Source organism: Ornithorhynchus anatinus, chromosome X1 (assembly GCF_004115215.2).
Source record: "Ornithorhynchus anatinus isolate Pmale09 chromosome X1, mOrnAna1.pri.v4, whole genome shotgun sequence".
NCBI lineage: Eukaryota > Metazoa > Chordata > Mammalia > Monotremata > Ornithorhynchidae > Ornithorhynchus > Ornithorhynchus anatinus.
Window position 1 is genome coordinate 70225596 of NC_041749.1, and position 18935 is coordinate 70244530.

General features: G+C 42.7%; 1 protein-coding gene across 5 annotated transcripts in view; it reads right to left on the bottom strand.

Moving 5' to 3' along the window:
- FLNB (filamin B) overlaps positions 1–18935 on the bottom strand; it is a 132887-nt gene that overhangs the window by 12955 nt on the left and 100997 nt on the right. For all 5 annotated transcript variants that reach the window (XM_039910379.1, XM_029049952.2, XM_029049951.2 and 2 more), the window contains 12 exons: positions 17821–17961; positions 16856–16984; positions 14886–15059; positions 14221–14379; positions 13846–14049; positions 12909–13061; positions 12666–12788; positions 9406–9672; positions 8238–8375; positions 7014–7129; positions 3617–3749; positions 2774–2950 (listed from right to left, as the gene is read on the bottom strand). In XM_039910379.1, the coding sequence (XP_039766313.1) occupies positions 2774–2950; positions 3617–3749; positions 7014–7129; positions 8238–8375; positions 9406–9672; positions 12666–12788; positions 12909–13061; positions 13846–14049; positions 14221–14379; positions 14886–15059; positions 16856–16984; positions 17821–17961 (1914 nt within the window). The remainder of the gene's footprint in view (positions 1–2773; positions 2951–3616; positions 3750–7013; positions 7130–8237; positions 8376–9405; positions 9673–12665; positions 12789–12908; positions 13062–13845; positions 14050–14220; positions 14380–14885; positions 15060–16855; positions 16985–17820; positions 17962–18935) is intronic.

An 18935-nucleotide genomic window follows, 5' to 3' on the forward strand; every position in this document is an offset into this window, starting at 1 on the left:
CTTTTTGCTTTAAGTAGGAGGCAAAACCACTGCTAAATGAGGTCAATGGCCCAAGGGACTCAGCTTGCCAAGCTTGGCTGTTTCCTGGAAGGCAGAATACCTCCAGGAGCAATCAATACTGTCTGCTCTAGGAGCTGCAGCACTAGGTGAGAACAAGAGAATGAGAATCCCAGCTCCTTCACTGACTGAAATACTATTAAGCACTTAGTACAGAGCTCTGTGTATAGTAAGCATTCAATACTATTGATAATAATAATAATAATAATTTGTAGTGTTTAAGGGTGCCAAGCACTGTACTAAGCACTGAGGTGGAAACAAGATAATCAGACAGTCCCTGTCCCACATGGGGCTCCCTAAATAAGAGGGAGAACAGTTTTTGAGTACCCATTTTAGATATGAGGAAACTGAGACACAGAGTAGTTTAGTAACTTGCCCAATGCCACAGAGCAAACAAGTGAACAAGCAAACAAGAGAAGCAGCGTGGCTCAGTGGAAAGAGCACGGGCTTTGGAGTCAGAGGTCATGAGTTCGAATCCCAGCTCTGCCACTTGTCAGCTGTGTGACTGTGGGCAAGTCACTTAACTTCTCTGTGCCTCAGTTACCTCATCTGTAAAATGGGGATTAAGACTGTGAGCCCCACGTGGGACATCCTGATTCCCGTGTCTACCCCAGCGCTTAGAACAGTGCTCGGCACATAGTAAGCGCTTAACAAACACCAACATTATTATTATTATTAAGTGGCAAGCAGCACAGTTTAGTGGATAAAGCCCGGACCCAAAAGTCAGAAGATAATGGGTTCTAATCCCGGCTCCACCACTTGTCTGCTGTGTGACCTTGGGCAAGTCACTTCAGTTCTCTGGGCCTCAGTTACCTCATCTGTGAAAAATGGGGATTAAGAATGTGAGTCCAATGAGGGACAGGGACTGTGTCCAACCTGGTTGACTTGTATCTACCCCAGCACTTAGAACAGTGCTTGGCACATAGTAAGTGCTAAACAAGTACCATAATTATTATTGTTACTATTAAGTGGCAGAGCTGGGATTAGAATCCACTAGGGCAAACTGGGCAAGTCCCAAATTCCGTGTCTTAGAACTCTCCATCTATAAAACAGAATAATGTCATCTCCTCCACTGGATTGTTGAGATTTTACAATGAGATATGAAAATGCTAGGAGAATTGATTTGCATACAATTTCCGAGTTATTATATGATGTCACATTTTGTAGTCTTGGGAGCTGACCCACTGAAATCATTTCGGCAAGCTCTTTAAGAGCTAAATTACATTGTTCCTTAATTCTGTAATATGAAGAAAACCTCAAAGCAGAAAGATCCATAGTTTTCTAAAACCATCCCCAGATGTTGTAGTGGGAGTAATAACAAATGCATATGCCATTCAGAATGGCTTAACAGGGGAGAACATCAACAATACTGGAATGTTCCAGTCTACGATGAAAGGGCAGTGAATCTGGAGTAAATTGTCGTCAAGAAGAGATTTGTCATAATTCTTTGACTATTCACTGTCTCACTTATTCCAGTCACCAAAACAGCTTAGTTTTGAAAGAAAAAAATTTAACAGCTCTCTAGAGAATTTGACACTCCTTATATTATTGTTCCCTTGGATGACACAGGGCTCTGATTTTGCATGATTACACACATTTGGCAAGAGTTCCTAATGACAAAAAAGCATTGGAATTATTCTTTTGGCCCTTCTGCCACATCCAAGTCCTGTTAATTTCTAAGAAACTAAATTGAACTGGATAGGCTGTTTCAACAATGATCCATATCATAATCCTCAAATAGCCAACACTGGATTTCTTTCTTTTTGGCCATCAAGCACTATGGCAAAACAAGATGCTCCAGGGTGCTCACTCCCCTCTTTCCTGCCACCCCATCCCCACAATTACCACAACAGTCCTTCCCCTCCCCCATCCATCACATGTCACTCCTAGGCCTTCTCCTCTCATGCAATGACCCTCTTCAATCCTCCTATCCCCAGCTTTTCACCCTCCTTCCAGGCACCTCACCACTCCTCATTCTGACCCTGATACATAGGTCTAAACCCACCATTACTGTAAGTAGATTGGTACCCCTACATTTGTCACACAAGGATACGTGACTCTATCCTAAAAAATCACAAGCAATTAGATTTTGTTCCTGCATCTAGAGATGACTTCAGCTGTGGCTGCATTGACACATTTGAGCAATATTGCTTTGGTTCACAGACCACCCACATAAACTATATTCTCTACCACTACTTTAAAATGAGTTTCCCAAAGCTTGTATTAAGTTATTTCTCAAAAGGTCATTATTTCTATCCTTAGGTCTTAAAGAGTCATATGAATTGCCCCATAAGAATGAACCGTAATTCCTTCCATAGCCTTTAACGAGAAGTCCTACCCTTCTACCAGTAATCAGTCCGGAGTTATATTAAGGGGGCATGTGTTGAAAGTGTGTGGTTTTCAGAAATGTATTTAGCTGGCAAGTGACCTCCTAGCTGAACTAATTGGTATATAAAGATAGACTTGTTAATCTAATCATGTGTTCCTGTAGGCAAAGTGCCAAGTTACATTATATGTAACAGTTCCTGGTCAAATCCTCCCTAGTATAGCTTTATGGCCTTTAAGTTTTGAGAAGAAACATGCATTTCATTGGTAAAATTTCAGATTCACTCCACCAAGGAAAAAAAATTGCTTCCTGACAAAGGTTATGATTCTTTAGAAGAAAAGTCAGTCATTTAACACTACCGGCAGCTTTGTATTGCATGGAGTTGTTTACCTGTGGTGCCCCCTTCTAGGCCAGCTCCATATGCAGAGACAAGAGTTGGATTTCCTCCTTGTCCTGGTTCCCCAACTCGAACTTTAAATGGGCTTCCCACAACATGGCTCCCATTGAACTTCACATCAATTGTGTGAACTCCATTTTCATGTGGGATAAAGCGAACTGCATACTTGTCTATGAATAAATAAAGTTACACACCTAAGGCACTAATTTGGGAAAGCAAGTCCAAGTCAAACATCCTAAAGGTCGGTGTCAAACTTCTGAAAACATCTGATTTGGACTGTTTCAAGCTTTAAGCCCAAATTATTCATGATCCCCTGATGTGAACCTGTCTAACCTGACTCCTAATAGGTTCTCTTCAAAACCAGAGTCAAATAACCTATTTCAGCATTATCTGAGCATTCATATTGCAAGATCTCTATAAAATACTCTTCAAAATCAATAATTGCCAGATTTCAAGGTGACTCGTCTCAACTCTACTAAAAGCACTTAAAGAAGAGTCAGAATCTCAATTTAATCAGTTTAATTGTAGCGCTCTGGGGTGAGTATGAATTAAATTCAGCATTTTCCAAAGTACTAGAAAAGGTGAATACTAAATGGACTTAATAAAAAAAAAAAGACAAAATATACTACCACCACAAAATAGGCTTGAATCTTACCCATTAATACCAGAGTTCAATTTCACATATTCCTGTTTTACATACAGCTCCAAACTCCATTTTCTTTACTTTGTGCAAGATGTACTAAGTGCTTGGGAGAGTTCAGTACAGCAGAGTTGGAAGACATGATCTTTGTCCAAAGTCAGCTCTCAATATATACTATTGAGAGATTCTCTCTTACCTGGCTCCAACTCGGAAACATGGCATTCTTCCACTGCTCCAGAGGGGCTGTGAACTTTTGCATCAATTTTGCCCTTTGCTCCATTCAGTCTTATAGCAAAGGATGCTGGCTGGTTAACTTTTAATCCAGACTCCTGAGAATTTAATACATTAGATGGGTTATCACCTTAGGTTTCCTTTCTACATTGTTTGGAACACACTGGCTTAGTATGGAAGTTTGAGTGAAAAGATGATCAAAAAATGTATTTTTCCATCTACTTTTTGAGGAAACACCTGACAACAGAGGATGAAAGTTTTCCACATGAGGTTTTATCATCAAGTAAAAGGATGAGGAGTGTGAGTTTTTACATAGGGCTTGTTTGCATGGTGACTTCAGATGTAAACTCTTAAATGATTTGAAATCCCAGCCTTTTGCACTACTGATAGTTTTCCCCTGGAGTGCACCCTATGAATGGGAAAAAAAAATCAATAGAAATGGGAGGCCCACTAAAATTCAATCCAGAGTCCACCCAGCAAACACATTTGCTGCATTCTATTTCACAATAAAAGTGAATTAGTTCTCGGCACTTGGGTTTACTTGGATTACACCTTGCCTTTAGCAAAAGTGAATGCCACTTGGCTCTATCTCCATAGGTATCAAGAATTTAATCACATCTCATAGGTAGGGCCAGAAGGCTCGCAGTTGTGAACCGCAGAGTGTTTATTACTGTACTGTGGCCCAGAGCCATTGGGGAGGTCTTGCAATCACAGGAGTGGGCAAATTAGAACTTGGCATGAGTGCCAATGCAACCTGAAGTATTAGGATCAGCTGGGCAGAACCAAAAACTCAGTATGATTTGGGTGTTTGGACAGTCTCCCCCTTGTGAAAGGGTCTAAACAGTAGCCATAGTAATACAGCTGTCCTAATAGAGATGTCCTTTGGTTCAAGGATGGTGCTGCTGATGGTGAGACTGCATCCATTAAGTGGGATGTCTGAGAGACTCCTTATCAGGCCTCCTAGCTACCCTGGTAAGGAGCAGTTAAACCAATAGATTATGATGGGCCACACTGCATAAGACATTTGAAGGGACTATACCACCTTTAAACATTAATACTGCTAGTCGTAAAAGTGGAAAAAAAAAGATTCAGTGTTTGGGTGGGCTAGACACAGTCTTGCTGGGTAGGAAAGGATCCAGGGCAGATCTGCCCACCCTCCCTCCCACCTATCCTATTCACAGTTCCAGGGCATGAAAAACACTTTCAGGAGCCATGTTATGGATGTATCTGCTTTTGAAGTCGCTGGGACCCAAATAGGCTACAAATGCTCACAACTGTAGACTGAAATACCTTTCTGGGTCCTGATTCTTCAGTGGACTGGACACCTCAGGCAGTTTACTCACTGGCTAAGTGGGGAACTAATCGTCTATATGGGGATTTTGTGACTTTTTAAAAAAGTGCTTTGGGAGCATTCTTTAATCATCAATTCCTGGGTAACTCCTTTGAAGTAACATTTAGTAATGTAAAAATAAACAGTAGGATGTTCTAGTTAGCAACAGCCCAACGTGGGCACCAGAAACCTAACTTTTCAGCTCCTTTACTGACCAATTATGTGCCAGTCTCCCCATCTGTAAGAGGACGTCTTTCTCAAAGAGATGTTGAGAGACTAAGATGTGACTAAGATTTGTGAAAGTGCATAAGATTTCCAGGAATTTCATTCTGAAGAAGAGTACCTTGTTTAAGGAGCAGACCTAATGAAATCATAGGAAAGACTAAATAACTTTCCAAAATGTTTATACCACATGATGTCAGGGAGGCAATAATTCAAATGTTATGTAGAACAGACCTAACACAGGGTAATGTCAACAGGCACACTTTTTCATGTGGGTAAAAGTGATATTCATGACCCACCTGTCACGAGAAAGTTCCTAAAGAAAGAGCTGATTATATACTGCAGCACACAACTTACTTGAAGTCTTTTCTTGCTAAATCCTGAAGAGGGAGATAAACTATTCCAATAACTTCCCAACACATCCCTGAAGTAAAAGACCTTTAGCATTTTCCACATTAAGCAGATGCAAGAACCTCCAGTTTTTTGCCCTTAATGGACTTTATCTCCCTCTAGGTTTTAGCAAGTCAAAATGAATTCCTGTCAAAAAGTCTTTAAATGAAACACAAGAAAATCATCACTGCCACAATGACTAATTAGTGCCCTTGATGAGAATTTCTACAAAGGAGTGGAAATTGCCCTATTGTTACAGTTAAACAAAGGGTTATTTGTGTTTGCAAAATAGTTTAAAGTCACACAAAAGCTCCTTTTAAATAGAGTTGCCTACTGGAATAACAGGAGCATGTGCATGGACAATACTTAAAAAATGAGTTTAAATACAATGCCTTTAGAGATTTGAGCCAGTGCTTTACACCACTGGTACAGCCCCATAAGTTTCTTACTGGCTTGTCTACTCTGGGGGCCTTAAAATTTGTCTATTGCTCTTCAGGAAAAAGCTCAGCACCAGCTTTTGTATAACAACTGGGCACTGCCAAAGTCAAAAGGATTTACTATTTGGTACCAAAAAAAAAAAAAAGGCCTGCAAGAGAGACTTGCTTATTGGACTCCGGGAATATGCCCCAAACTCATTTTGTGCCAATACTTGGACTAATACAAGCCTTGAACACTGGTTACCCTCAGGCAAGGCTTGATTTCAACAAATCTGGTATTTCCATTTCCTTACATGGACTTCAGCAAATTCAACAGAAATAAAGCTAACTTTACAGAATTCCTCAATTCCTTACCATCTCCCCCGCACTCCCCTAAGGGATCATTTATAAGTTTTCCTACCAGGGTTTCAGAACTTCTGAACTTACCAAAAAGGCTCAAGACAAAAAAGCCCCACAAAGAATTAACTTCACATAATTTGGAAATACTGACTATGCAGGTATTCATCAATGGGACCTTGTTTTTTCTGGACCATACTTCCAACTTTCTGCCCAAAATATCAAGGGAATTTCGGCTGCCATAAGTGCTTTTCCAGACATTTCAATGGGAAAAAGCTTACCTCCTCAAAACAGAGTACACTCATTTTTGCCATAACGCGTGTTTTCACAACATATTTTGATTAAAATGTTGCTAGGGTAATAGAGAATGCTTATCCAACAACCTCAGCCTTTTTGACAATGCGTCGTGGTGTTGGAAGAAACAGCTTGCACAAAAAAATATGTGCACAGCATGAGAATGGGTGGGTACTACAGTGTTATTCTAAATGAGGGGTTTTGTAAAAATGCAGCCTCCACATTAGAAGAGAACTTTTCACCAGATTACCGACTAACCAACCAAGTTTGGAGTAGAATTTAGAGCCTCTCAAGAACAAGGGCCTAATCAGTCAGCATGTGGTCAGCTACACAGATGTTTCCTTGTGTCTCACCTGAAGGCTCATAACAGTGAGTCTGCGAGCATCGTCTGAAGGAGCGATAACTGGAACCAAGTAAGGGCTGTCTGGAATGTGTTCATCATTGAACTTGACTGACACCTCATAGTCACCTAAAAGACAAAAAAGTTGTGAAATAGTCATCAAGCATAGAGTAAAATTTAAAGTCTCATCCAAATCAAAGAGGAGTCCCAGCTTGGCCCTTCGCACAGCCGGGTGCACAACAAGGATCGGGACTACCTAAGCTACTTCTGACTGGACTACAGCTGTCCCAGGAGCCCCTGACTTTCCTTCACTCAGTTGAAGGGGTTAATTTATGGCACGGTTATGAGCCGCCTCTGATTGGTCACTGCTGACGTGAGCCACGTTTTTTCTTGGTTCCTGCGAAGAGGTTCTGAAACTATTAAAACCTTAGCGATGAAGAGAACGTTTCTGGAAAAAAAATCAAAAAGCATATCTTTTCCTGTCCCCAGTTCCAATGTCCCTGCTGAGGGAGGGGTCTATTGCCAGGGCTGCTGTTTCTCCACTTCTGCAGCCACCCTGGCTCCTCAGGATGCAGAGCCATAGTACCAGGGTGGGAGGAGTGGAGAGAACGGGGCAGGAGCGGTAGAAGCTGGGCTCACCAGTACCAGTGTATTTTAATTGATTTTTAAATCAAAAAAATGCCCGCCACCACTTCTCCCGCTCAATTATATCCACAGACAGGAACCCCAGCAACAGGGGATTGATTTTCTACTTAGGGCAGCACTAACAGCAGCCCTCTAGTTCCCTCCCCTCCTGCCACTGGGTTGCGGGAGGAGAGGGAACCAGAGGGCTGCCGTTAGTGCTGCCCAAAGTAGAAAAGTGGCGACATGGGCAGCAGCTCTCCATGACTGGCTGGAAGACACCCTCACCCTTGCCCCCTCACCCAACTGTGGCAGGCCACAGAGGGGTCCCCCCCTGCTGTGGGGATCAGCTGCGGGGTCACCTAATCATGCTTCATTTTTGGAGGAATCTGTGATCATCCTGGGTTCCTTGCTCCCCAGCTTTATGGAAAAATCCCAGCTCCCTCTCTCCCAACTCCTCTCCTTACTCACCAGATTAGGCAACGTAGTAATTCTAGCAGGCAGATTCTCCCAAAGACATTTAAGAATGCCATCTGACATATCATTTTCAAGGATTCTGACTGAATAACGTGCCATAGCAAAAGAATGTGCCAACCCATCATGGAACTGTACATACCAGGCTCTTGTGCAATGTAAGACACACCACAAGATCCATTTTTATGGTCATCAAATGCAATTTCTGCTTTACTTGGTCCTTCAACGGCAATGGAAAGGCCTCCGGCTCCTGCTTCTCTGGTCCATATGCTGAATTCAGCTACGGACAACACATACATTTAGTAACCAGGAAAGAATTACTACTCAATTATTTTGGGCCCCTCTTAGTAAAATTAAATCTGCAATTCACTGAATTTTCTGTGCCCCCCCTGCATTTTACTGTTTTATACATGCACATGGAACCTACAGGAGAAGTCGATCAATGCCATTACAATCGGATGAGTAGTTTTTAGTCGTCTGTTTCACAAGTTGAATACAAGTGGTTATATTCTTATACAAAGTGGTAGTTACTACTACACTGGAAGGAAAATCACTGGGGTCAGTTTCCAAGTTGTATGCTTTATGCAATTCATTTATGCTACTATGCTAGAAAGAAGCAGTGCAGCCTTATGGAAAGAGCACGGGTCTAGGCTTCAGAGGACCTGGGTTCTAATCCCAGCCCCATCACTGGCCTCTGTAACCTTGGGCAGGTCAACTACTCTGTGCCTCAGTTTCCTCATCTGTCAAATGGGGATTCAATCCCTCTTCTCCCCTGACTTGGACTGCGAGCCTTGATGATCTTGTATCTCACCCAGTGCTTAAGAGAAGCAGCATGGCCCAGTGGCAAGAGCACGGACTTGGGAGTCAGAGGACGTAGGCTCTAATCCCAGCTCGGCCACTTGTCTGTGTGACCTTGGGCAAGCTGCTTAACTTCTCTGTTTCTCAGATACCTCATCTGGAAAATGGGGATTACGACTGTGAGCCCCATGTGGGAAAGGGACTGTGTCCAACCTGTTTACCTTGTAACTACCCCAGCGCTTAGAACAGTGCTTGGCACATAGTAAGCACTTAAATACTATAATTATTATTAGTAGTACAGTGGCACACAGTAAGCACTTAAATACCACAGTTTTTTTAAAATATAACTTTAGTGCTCTCAAGAAGGTTCACTCACTGTTACCAAAATGTTCCCAGAAGAGATAGCTGGCAAAAGAAATTTAATTTTTTTTTTTTTTTTTAGAACTACTCAGTGCTGAGTAAAGCATTCATGCTTGAGTCCAAATGGAATTGCCTTTTTCTTGAATTCTTACCTGGTACTCCTGCTTCTCCTCTCTCAAGGCCTGGCCCTCCAGCTCGGACATTCTGAGCACCCCCCTCACCAAGAGGTCCAACTGTGAACTGAAATGGGCTGCCTGGAACATGCCGGTTCTGGTATCTTGCAGCCACTGTATGAACGCCCATCTCTTCCGGGATGAAACGAACACAATGAGAGCTCTTTCCCATGGGAACTATTTCTGCTTCTGTTATTCTGCCAGAGGGGCTGGTGACCTGAGCAGACATCTCCCCGCTATCAATTTCTAAACAAGGAAAACAAGAGTCAGAAAATGAGCAGCTACTCAGCATTATGTGCAGCATCAGAAATGAAATGCAAGCCAAGATTGGAAATTCTGTATTTAGGCTCAGTCTCTCTGTGCCCCTTACTCTAATCTCACAAAAAACAAAACAAAACAAAAAAAAAAACCCTTCATCTTGATCATTTTAGCTCTTATACCCAAAGCCACCTTACAATGCAAAGCAAACAGAAGCCTGAAAAATCAGTCAAAAGCTTATTTTTTTCCAGCCCACCAGGAGCACCACTCCTACAGCACTCCCAACAGAGCGGCAATGCCGAGCAAAAGGCTTAAAAACATTAGAGAATATGAAGAAAATAAGTCCCAACTTCATATTTCCTATCCTAAGTGAAAAATGAGACAAACCATTTGGGAATTTGCTAGTAGGAGCTTTATAGTTGAGCAGGAAGAGAACACGCTCTCATTGTTTCTCACAGTTAAAAGATCAGGAAATTTCTGAGGGGGGAAGAAAGAGAGAACACAGGTCTGCCTCAAAGGGACAAGGAAAGTCAAGTATGACAATACCAGTGAGCAAATTATTTGAAGTTATGGAAATGACAATATTGCCACCAATATTGGGAGATGCAGCAGGAGGGGGGTGAAGTGAATCCATTTCTAAAATAAAGCGCTTGCTTATGGTGAACATTAGTGTCCACCATATGAACAGACAGGCATCACAGAAAGCATGCTGGGCAATTTAAAGTAGATAAATCACATACAACCATTGTCAAGCTACACCCTGCATTCCTACAGAACCTGTGCCGAGAAATTCATGCTCCTAACCCCAAGGACAGAAGGTGGGGATGCAGGGGATGTTGGCAGACTAGTTGATCCATCCACACAATCACGGTATCGAGGACATCACAGGTGCGATTTCTTTCATTCAACAGATGGAAAAGGGTAATTAGATTGTCAAAAGAAGTGGGAAAGTTTCTCCCAAAGGCCATATGGAACCAAAGTAACTAGGAAAATGAGAGGAGGAAAAGAAAGAAGAGCAAAGAGTAATTCTGCTTTGACATTAACTATTCACATTTACATACCAGACTAGTAACCATTCAGGATTTGAAGGAAGGTTATAGAATTCAGACAAATATGTTCTTTTGGAGATTCAAATGTGAAAAGTCATTTAGAATCTCATTTAGTTTGCTCTGAACATATTTAGAACAATTAGCCATCTCACAGTTGTTCAGAATACTAATGTCTTTGCAACCTCATGAGTACCCGCTACGACTCGAAGAGTAGTAAGCATCAGTACAAGGTTTTACCCAGTCAGTTCAATCTATAAAGGAGTAAGATGAAAACACCTTTGTAACCTGATTTCTCAGGGTACTTATTCCCATTTCAACTTCAAAGACTGGCATAAGAACTCATCTGTATACGGGACTTTCCGCCATGACCTTGACAGCAGAACAAATCCCACTGGGAACCCTGCTTCCCCCCCACCCCAATGACTCCCATGGTTCCTGTTTCTGACATGCCCATGCCCTAAGCATGCTGTGCCATGGGGAGTTAAGCTGCAGCAGCATGCTCCCCCTCTCCCCATGTCAGAGTAAAACCAGGGAATCCTGTCACCTTCCCATACATGTGTCCAGGGCCCTCTACTGGATTGCAATGCTGCCTCCCCAGGGACCCACATTGCTTCTCCTTCGCCTCCAACCTGAACTGCCTTGCACCACTCCAACAAGAAAGAGGAAAACCAGACAGTGTGACACTTCCACAATAACCTCAATAAGATTGGGGTGGCTGGGGCTGCATTAACTAAAGTTGGGGCATCTAGTGCAGATCCCCTGTCAGATGATCCCCAGTGATGTCATTACAGGGCCACCAGCCAGAGTGGTGGCAGAAATGTAATAATAATAATAATGTTGGTATTTGTTAAGCGCTTACTATGTGCAGAGCACTGTTCTAAGCACTGGGGTAGACACAGGGGAATCAGGTTGTCCCACGTGGGGCTCACAGTCTTAATCCCCATTTTACAGATGAGGTCACTGAGGCACAGAGAAGTTAGGAGACCTGTGGGTGGCCTTGGCAGCCAGGGTTGGGAAGCCTTTTGTCTGGGAAGGTGAAAAGGAGGAAGCAGAAGTCCCAGCTCTGCCCCTTGTCAGCTGTGGGACTGTGGGCAAGTCACTTAACTTCTCTGTGCCTCAGTTACCTCATCTGTAAAATGGGGATGAAGACTGTGAGCCTCATGTGGGACAACATGATTACCCCCTATCTACCTCAGCACTTAGAACAGTGCTCTGCACATAGTAAGTGCTTAACAAATACCAACATTAAGTCAGGAGGATCCCAGCCATGACCCAATAATGTTTTTCTAGGTGTCTCTACCCAACTTCAAAGCCTTATTGAAGGCACATCTCCTCCAAGAGGCCTTCCCAGACTAAGCTCTCCTTTCCTCTTCTCCCACTCCCTTCTGCATCGCTCTGGACTTGCTCCCTTTATTCATCTCTCCTCACAGTCCCACAGCATTTATGTACAGATCTGTAATTTATTTCTATTAACGTCTGCCTCCCCCGTAACGAGACTGTAAGCTCACTGTGGGCAAGGAATGTGTCTATTATATCGTATTCTCCACAGAGCTTATTACAGTGCTCTGCACACAGTAAGCACTCAAATACGATTGAACGAATAAATATGACTAACTCACTAACTCCTCTGCAGCTTGCTCATTCTAAAGGAAGACAAGCAACAGAATTTCCAACACTCTTTTCCCGTTTCTATTCATCACTCCTTATATGTCTGTCACCAGTTCCCTCTTCTCCCTTACATTTTTAGATGGTGAATCCTCCGAGGGCCCCAACCTGGTTATTCTTTCCCAGCACTTGGTACAGAGCTCTGCACCCAAGTACTTACTTCTATTATTACTACTGTTCCACGATGGTTGTGGAAGCCTTCAGATTATTTAATCTCAGAAATTCCAGGAAATACTGTGGCTCTAAGAAATCAGTTCTGCGACTTACCTGGAATTTTCAGATTAAGATCACATATACTCCCAATTGTTGCTACAGAGGGAGCCCGGCTTGTGCGAGTGATGCTCTCCTTGACCCTTCCTTCTCCACTTATTTTCACCGTAAATGGGCTACCTAGAAGTATCATGGAAAATTCTTATGAGCCTGCATATTTGACGTGGCATGGTGAGGGCTGCTTACCATCCAACACAATTTCCACATACTACTCAAAAAGCTAGGAAAATTGGCTCATACCTGGCACATGTTCATCCGCAAATTTGGTAGACACAATATAAATACCCGGTACCGTTGGGAAGTATGACACCTTGCAGGTTCCATCCTCCAGATCTTCTGTTTGAATGTCGACTTTGCTGGGCCCCTCAACTGCTAGAGATATGCCACCATACCCTAGAACCAGAAAAAGGGTTGCTTTTCACAGTGACACTTAAACCTTGATCTTGCCTTCAGTAGTCTTTGAAAGTTTAAACACAAAAGAGTGAGTTGGGTGATGGACTGGGTTCCCAAGCAAGGCCTCATAATCTTTGATGTGAACTCTGCAGATTGCTAGCTTAGTAATATATTCTCCCCCTTCAGACGGTAAGCTCTCTGTGAGCAGGGAACATGTCTACAAAATATGCGCTTTACTCTCCCAAATGCTTAGTACCGTGCCCTACATGCATTAGGTGCTCAATAAATACCACTGACTGATTACATGCCAGCAGGTGTGGCTTATCTGGGCAAACTGGTCTCATACCAATGAGCCACAGGCTTGGTCCTGCTGGGAGAAAGCAGTGCAACTACAGCACTGGTAAGTAGTTCCACTCTTTAACCGCTTCCTCTCCATCCTACTTCTTGACGGCAACTAGAGACACAGTCCTCAACCTGAGGCAGTACTTCGGTAAAAGCCAGCCTAAAGTCAAACAGCAAGTCAAAAATGGAACAGGGAAGATGCTCCTACTTTTAAGAAACTTGAGATCAGATAGCAGAGGACAGTTCAACCTTTTTTTCCAAAGCATGCCACAAATCAGCCTCTTCAGGATTGCCCTAACGGGACCTTGGAGCTTATGGCCTTATCTGTCAATCTTTGAAATAGGGGGCTATTGATAGAAGGGAGGGGGAAGTTTAAGGGGAAAAATACGCCTCAAAATGTGCCTCCCCAACAGGGGTCCTGAAGGAGCAGCACCTCTCTTACCTGCATCTCTTGTATCAACGATGAAATCTGACATCTCAAAAGTACGCCCTTCAGTCAAGCCCTGGCCTGAGACTTTAGCTCTACGGGCATCTCCAATTTCTGACTGAACCACCATGATGGACACAGGACTATTGGGCACATGGCTGCCATTCTTCTTAATGCTGACTACGTGCTGACCCACTTCATGTGGGATGAATGAAATGCCTGTCAGGGAACAACAACAAGTTTTTTGGTTTGGGTTTTTTTTTTTTGTTTTGTTTTTTTAACTAAATCAAGAACAGCAGGAGAGCTTGTAAAACAGACTTCATCTGCCTCATTGGGTGGAAAAACTGAGAAATTACCAAATTTGTAGCTAGGACCTGGCTTCTTACTTACCAATATGGTTATTAGGTAGTCTCTTTAGGAGGCAAGGCTCATCATGGCCAGACGGGGCCTTAATACTGGCTGTCAACGTGCTAAGATCAGTTTCTTGGATATCAAGCAGGAAATCAGCAGCAGAGCCTAGCTTCACCTGGGAACATCTCCTGCTGTCATCTAGAGAGATTGCCAACTCAGATCACTTATTGCATTAACTTTACTATACATGCGTGCACCCACACGCACACAGTTAAAATGCCCTATGAAATTAATGTATGGGAAATTTTACAAGGATATGGGGACAAGATACCTGTGCTATTAAAATTGAAGTTACACTTCATGATTTTTTATATTCCTGCATGTTACAGATTGACATTAATACAGTCCTGCACAAGATGCTGAGGTCTTAGAACCTTGCATACTAGATCTGAATAAGAAAGCTTCAGAAATGGGCACATACCCACCCACAAGATAAAAAGTACTATCTGCTGGATGTTAACATGCAAAACAACACCTGGTTCCTGCTTCATCTTCCAAATTTCCACAAATATTCCCAGTCTTAACTAAGGCATTGTGATTGTCACTATGCTTATGATTGGCTCTTCTCTGGTGGTTTTTATACAGATGATTCATTCTGAATTATACAGGATACTAAGTGCAAGATCCATCAGCCACTTCCCTACCTGTGATCTTGGCTGTGAATGGGCTGCCAGGAATGTGCTTGTCATTGTACTTGACCAGTATGCTGTAGTCACCCGGAAGGGTCGGCAGATAGGTCACCGTGCAGGTGCCATCCTTGTTATCAATGCAACTAATCTCTGCTTTGGAAGGTCCTTCAATAGCCAAGTCAAGTCCACCTGTCAGAGAGAAAGAAAGACAGAGGGAGGGAGTGGGGGAGAGGGAGACATCTCTTTCAGAAACAATATGCTTGTAAAATTCTGGTTTAAGCATTTTTCGATCAGGTAAAAATGACAAGGTGAAAGAAGCAACTGAGATCATACTTTATAATTACGATTATGTTTAGTCCAAGCTAAACTTAAATAGAAAGACATTTCTAGTCACTATAAGAGTTACAGCCTACTTATCAAGTCGATGTCACAGGGCCCTACTTACAACATTTCACACATAACTACATTTTTTTCTGTGTAAGTAATAGTAGCTAGGAGCTGCACCAGAAGGTTCATTTCTTACTGCATATAGGTCACAGTGACTACATCATCACCTATTCTCTATATGTGGTTAGCCTCTGTTCTGTTTTCAGGGGCCAATAAAAATATACTGGGAAAGCAGTCATTATGCTAGAGGAGGAGGATCCCAAACCAGAGGCCCCAGTGAAGTAGAATAATAACAACAACAACAAAAAAACCCTAGTGAACTATAGATAAGGAACTGGCAGGATTGAGACACTCAGAGTAAAAATGAGACCAAACTAGCAAGCATTTGAGGCAGAGACAATGATTGCGTTGCCAATGACAGGAAAGTTAGGAAGTGCAGTTGATTTAGGATGGAAAATGGAGTTCAGTTAAATAATGGCATTCATTAAGTATCTACTATGTGCCAAGCACTGGAGTAGATACAAGTTAATCAGGTAAGACAGTCCCTGTCCCACAATGAGGCCCACTGTCTAAAGGGGAGGAAGAATAATTTCCATTTTACAGATGAGAAAACAAGTACAGAGAATAATAATAATGATGATACTATTTAAACGCTTACTATGTGTCAATTACTGTACTAAGTGCTGCGGTAGTTATGCGATGATCAGGTCCCACATAGGGCTCACAGTCTAACAGCATGGTGCAGTGGAAAGAGCACGGGCTTTGGAGTCAGGGCTCTTGAGTTCGAATCCCAGCTCTGCCACTTGTCAGCTGTGTGACTGTGGGCAAGTCACTTAACTTCTCTGGGCCTCAGTTCCCTCATCTGTAAAATGGGGATTAAGACTGTGAGCCCCACGTGGGACAACCTGATTCCCCTGTGTCTACCCCAGCGCTTAGAACAGTGCTCGGCACATAGTAAGCGCTTAACAAATACCAACATTATTATTATTATTATTAAGTCAGAGAAAGAACGTGTATTGAATCCCTATTTTATGGATGAGGGAACTGAGGCACAGAGATGTGAAGTAATAGTAATTATAATAATAATGGTATTTGTTTAGCGCTTACTTATGTGCTAAACACTATTCTAAGCGCTGGGGTAGACACAAGGCAATCTGGTTGGACACAGTCCCTGTCCCACATGGGGCTCACAGTCTCACTCCCCATTTTCCAGATGAGGGAACTGAGGCACAGAGAAGCGAAGCGACTTGCCCAAGGGAACATAGCAGACAATGGCAGAGCCGGGATTAGAATCCACAACCTCTGACTCCCAAGTCTGGGCTCTTGCTAATGGGCCATGCTGCTTCCCCTGAAGTGACTAACCTAAGGTCACAAAGCAGGCAAGTGGCAGAGCTGGGATTAGAAGCTGGGTTTCCTGACTTCCAGACCAGGGCTCTTTCCACTAGGCTATGCTGCTTTTTGGCCATGTTAAATTTTAAAGTGCTAGCAGGTCATCCAGATGTACCTATCCTGAAGACAGGAGGAAATATGACATGCCCAAATGATGTTGGTAATTGAAAAGTCAAATGTTCATGGAGCTTAATTATGTAAAGTCTTACCCTCTCCTGCATCTTCTGTGACTATGGTGAAGGTGGAGGTTTTGTTAGCCACACCATACACGAGACCAGGACCAAAAGCAGATACACTTCCACTGTTTGGGTAGTTGACGTAGAACTGGAGGGGGCTCTCTTGAAATGTACAAAATAGGCACATCAGTATATTTTATATCTGTTTTTCTATTTCAATTCACTAGCTTTACAATCTCATGTTGCTCTACCATGGATGCATAATCCTATAGCATCAAGGGGTTCTACTTTGAATCTTCTGAAGCACAATTGAGAGAACTAGGCTTTGTTTACACTAGTCAAGGAATAATACAGAGACAGGATATAACTCTCCTGCTCCTAGATTTTGAAAGGTTGGAATTTCAAGAGGGCATAAAATGCCAGATGACCTGCCAGATATCAGGTCACTCTCCTGCTAAGGATCTATTACAACCATCAATTTTAGTGAAGTACTTGTGTTTGGGAGTATTGCCACAGAAAGAAAACCCTTCCCTTCTATTCACCCTCTCCCCCTCCCCCAAGTGTCTGTCGGCTATTCTGGAAAGTCCCTTGCTTCTCACTTTTTCCTACAATTTGACCTTTGGTCATGCTCAGCATGGTGAAAAAGATAAACAAAGGCAACTCTAAGTGGTCTTTACTGTGAAATCAAACACTTCATTGTGATGTCTTGTTGGAAGTCAGCTGGGGCATACAGCTCGACTCTTCTGTTTCATGCAGATATCAGTTTTCTTTTCCAAATTTTGTTGGTGCTTATTTATAAAGTTTAAATACCGGTGCAAGTCCTAGAAATCTACTTCTCACACTTCAACTGTAAAAATATTTCACTTGGAAATCATTCAGATTCATCTACACCCCAGACAAAACCTCCCATAGAATTCAATGTTTCAAGATATTCAGTGCACAGGGGAATATGACAAAGCATGAGTAGTATTCTAAGTAACAGACCTCCTACAACTTACCCGGGATGTGATTACCAATATATTTGATGTGCATCTCATGCAGCCCAACCTCAACAGGAGCATATCTAACAGTCACTGTACCATCTTTGTTGTCCACAATTTCTGGGCTAGCAGTCTTTCCAGAAGGCATGTGGACTTCACCTATGAAGTTCAATAGATACAACTGAACACACCTTTAGGAGGATGATGCCGACTTTCCTTGAAGCTCTGGTTAAAGATACCCTTAAAAATAGACTTTAGGTTTAGGTCGCACCACCCCCCTTGCCCACATCCAGTTCCACATAGTGTCCTCTGCCCCAACCCCATATCTGACAGAGGATCACTCTTCCCACCTTCAAAGCCTTATTAAAAAGAAAATCACATCTTCAAGAGGCCTTCACCAACCAAGCCCTCATTCTCCCTACTCCCTCTCCCTTCAGCGTCGCCCCAGCACTTGGATTGGTAATCTTTATTTACCCCCACAACACTTATGTACACATTATACTCTTCCATTTATTTTAATGTCTGCCTTCCCCACTAGACTCTAGACTTCTCCTTGTGGGAAGGGGACAGGTTTACCAACTGTTGTACTGTACTTTCCTCAAGCGCTTAGTACAGTGTTCCGCACACATCAAGTGCCCAATATGATTGACTGATCATCCAAACATGTGGACTGACACTTAAGTTCTCTAATAGGCTTCTGCTGTATTTTCATAATGTGTGACCACAGCAAATGTCTAATGATATATACATGTGCAGAAATCTACAGGACTGTGCAAGACGCTGTTGTTGATTATAAAATCCAAAAGCCCTAAGCAGTTTGGGGGACAATACAAGTTTCAGCCAGATATACACAATCTCAGACCTACTTAGACCTGCACAAGGAGAATACTTTAGTGTTAAATATCTCACCAAGATCCTGTGGGAAGAGGGCTTTTGCAAGCTTTTCTGGGGGTAGATTCCACTTATGTGCAAATCAATCATTTATTGAGTGCAGAGCACTGTACTAAGCACTTGGGAGAGTACAATCTAACAGAGTTGGTAGACATACTCCCTGCCCACAAGGAGCTTACAGTCGAGGAATTTCTGGCTGAGTTGTAACCATTCTCCCTTTCCAAAAGTGACTACTGAAAGTG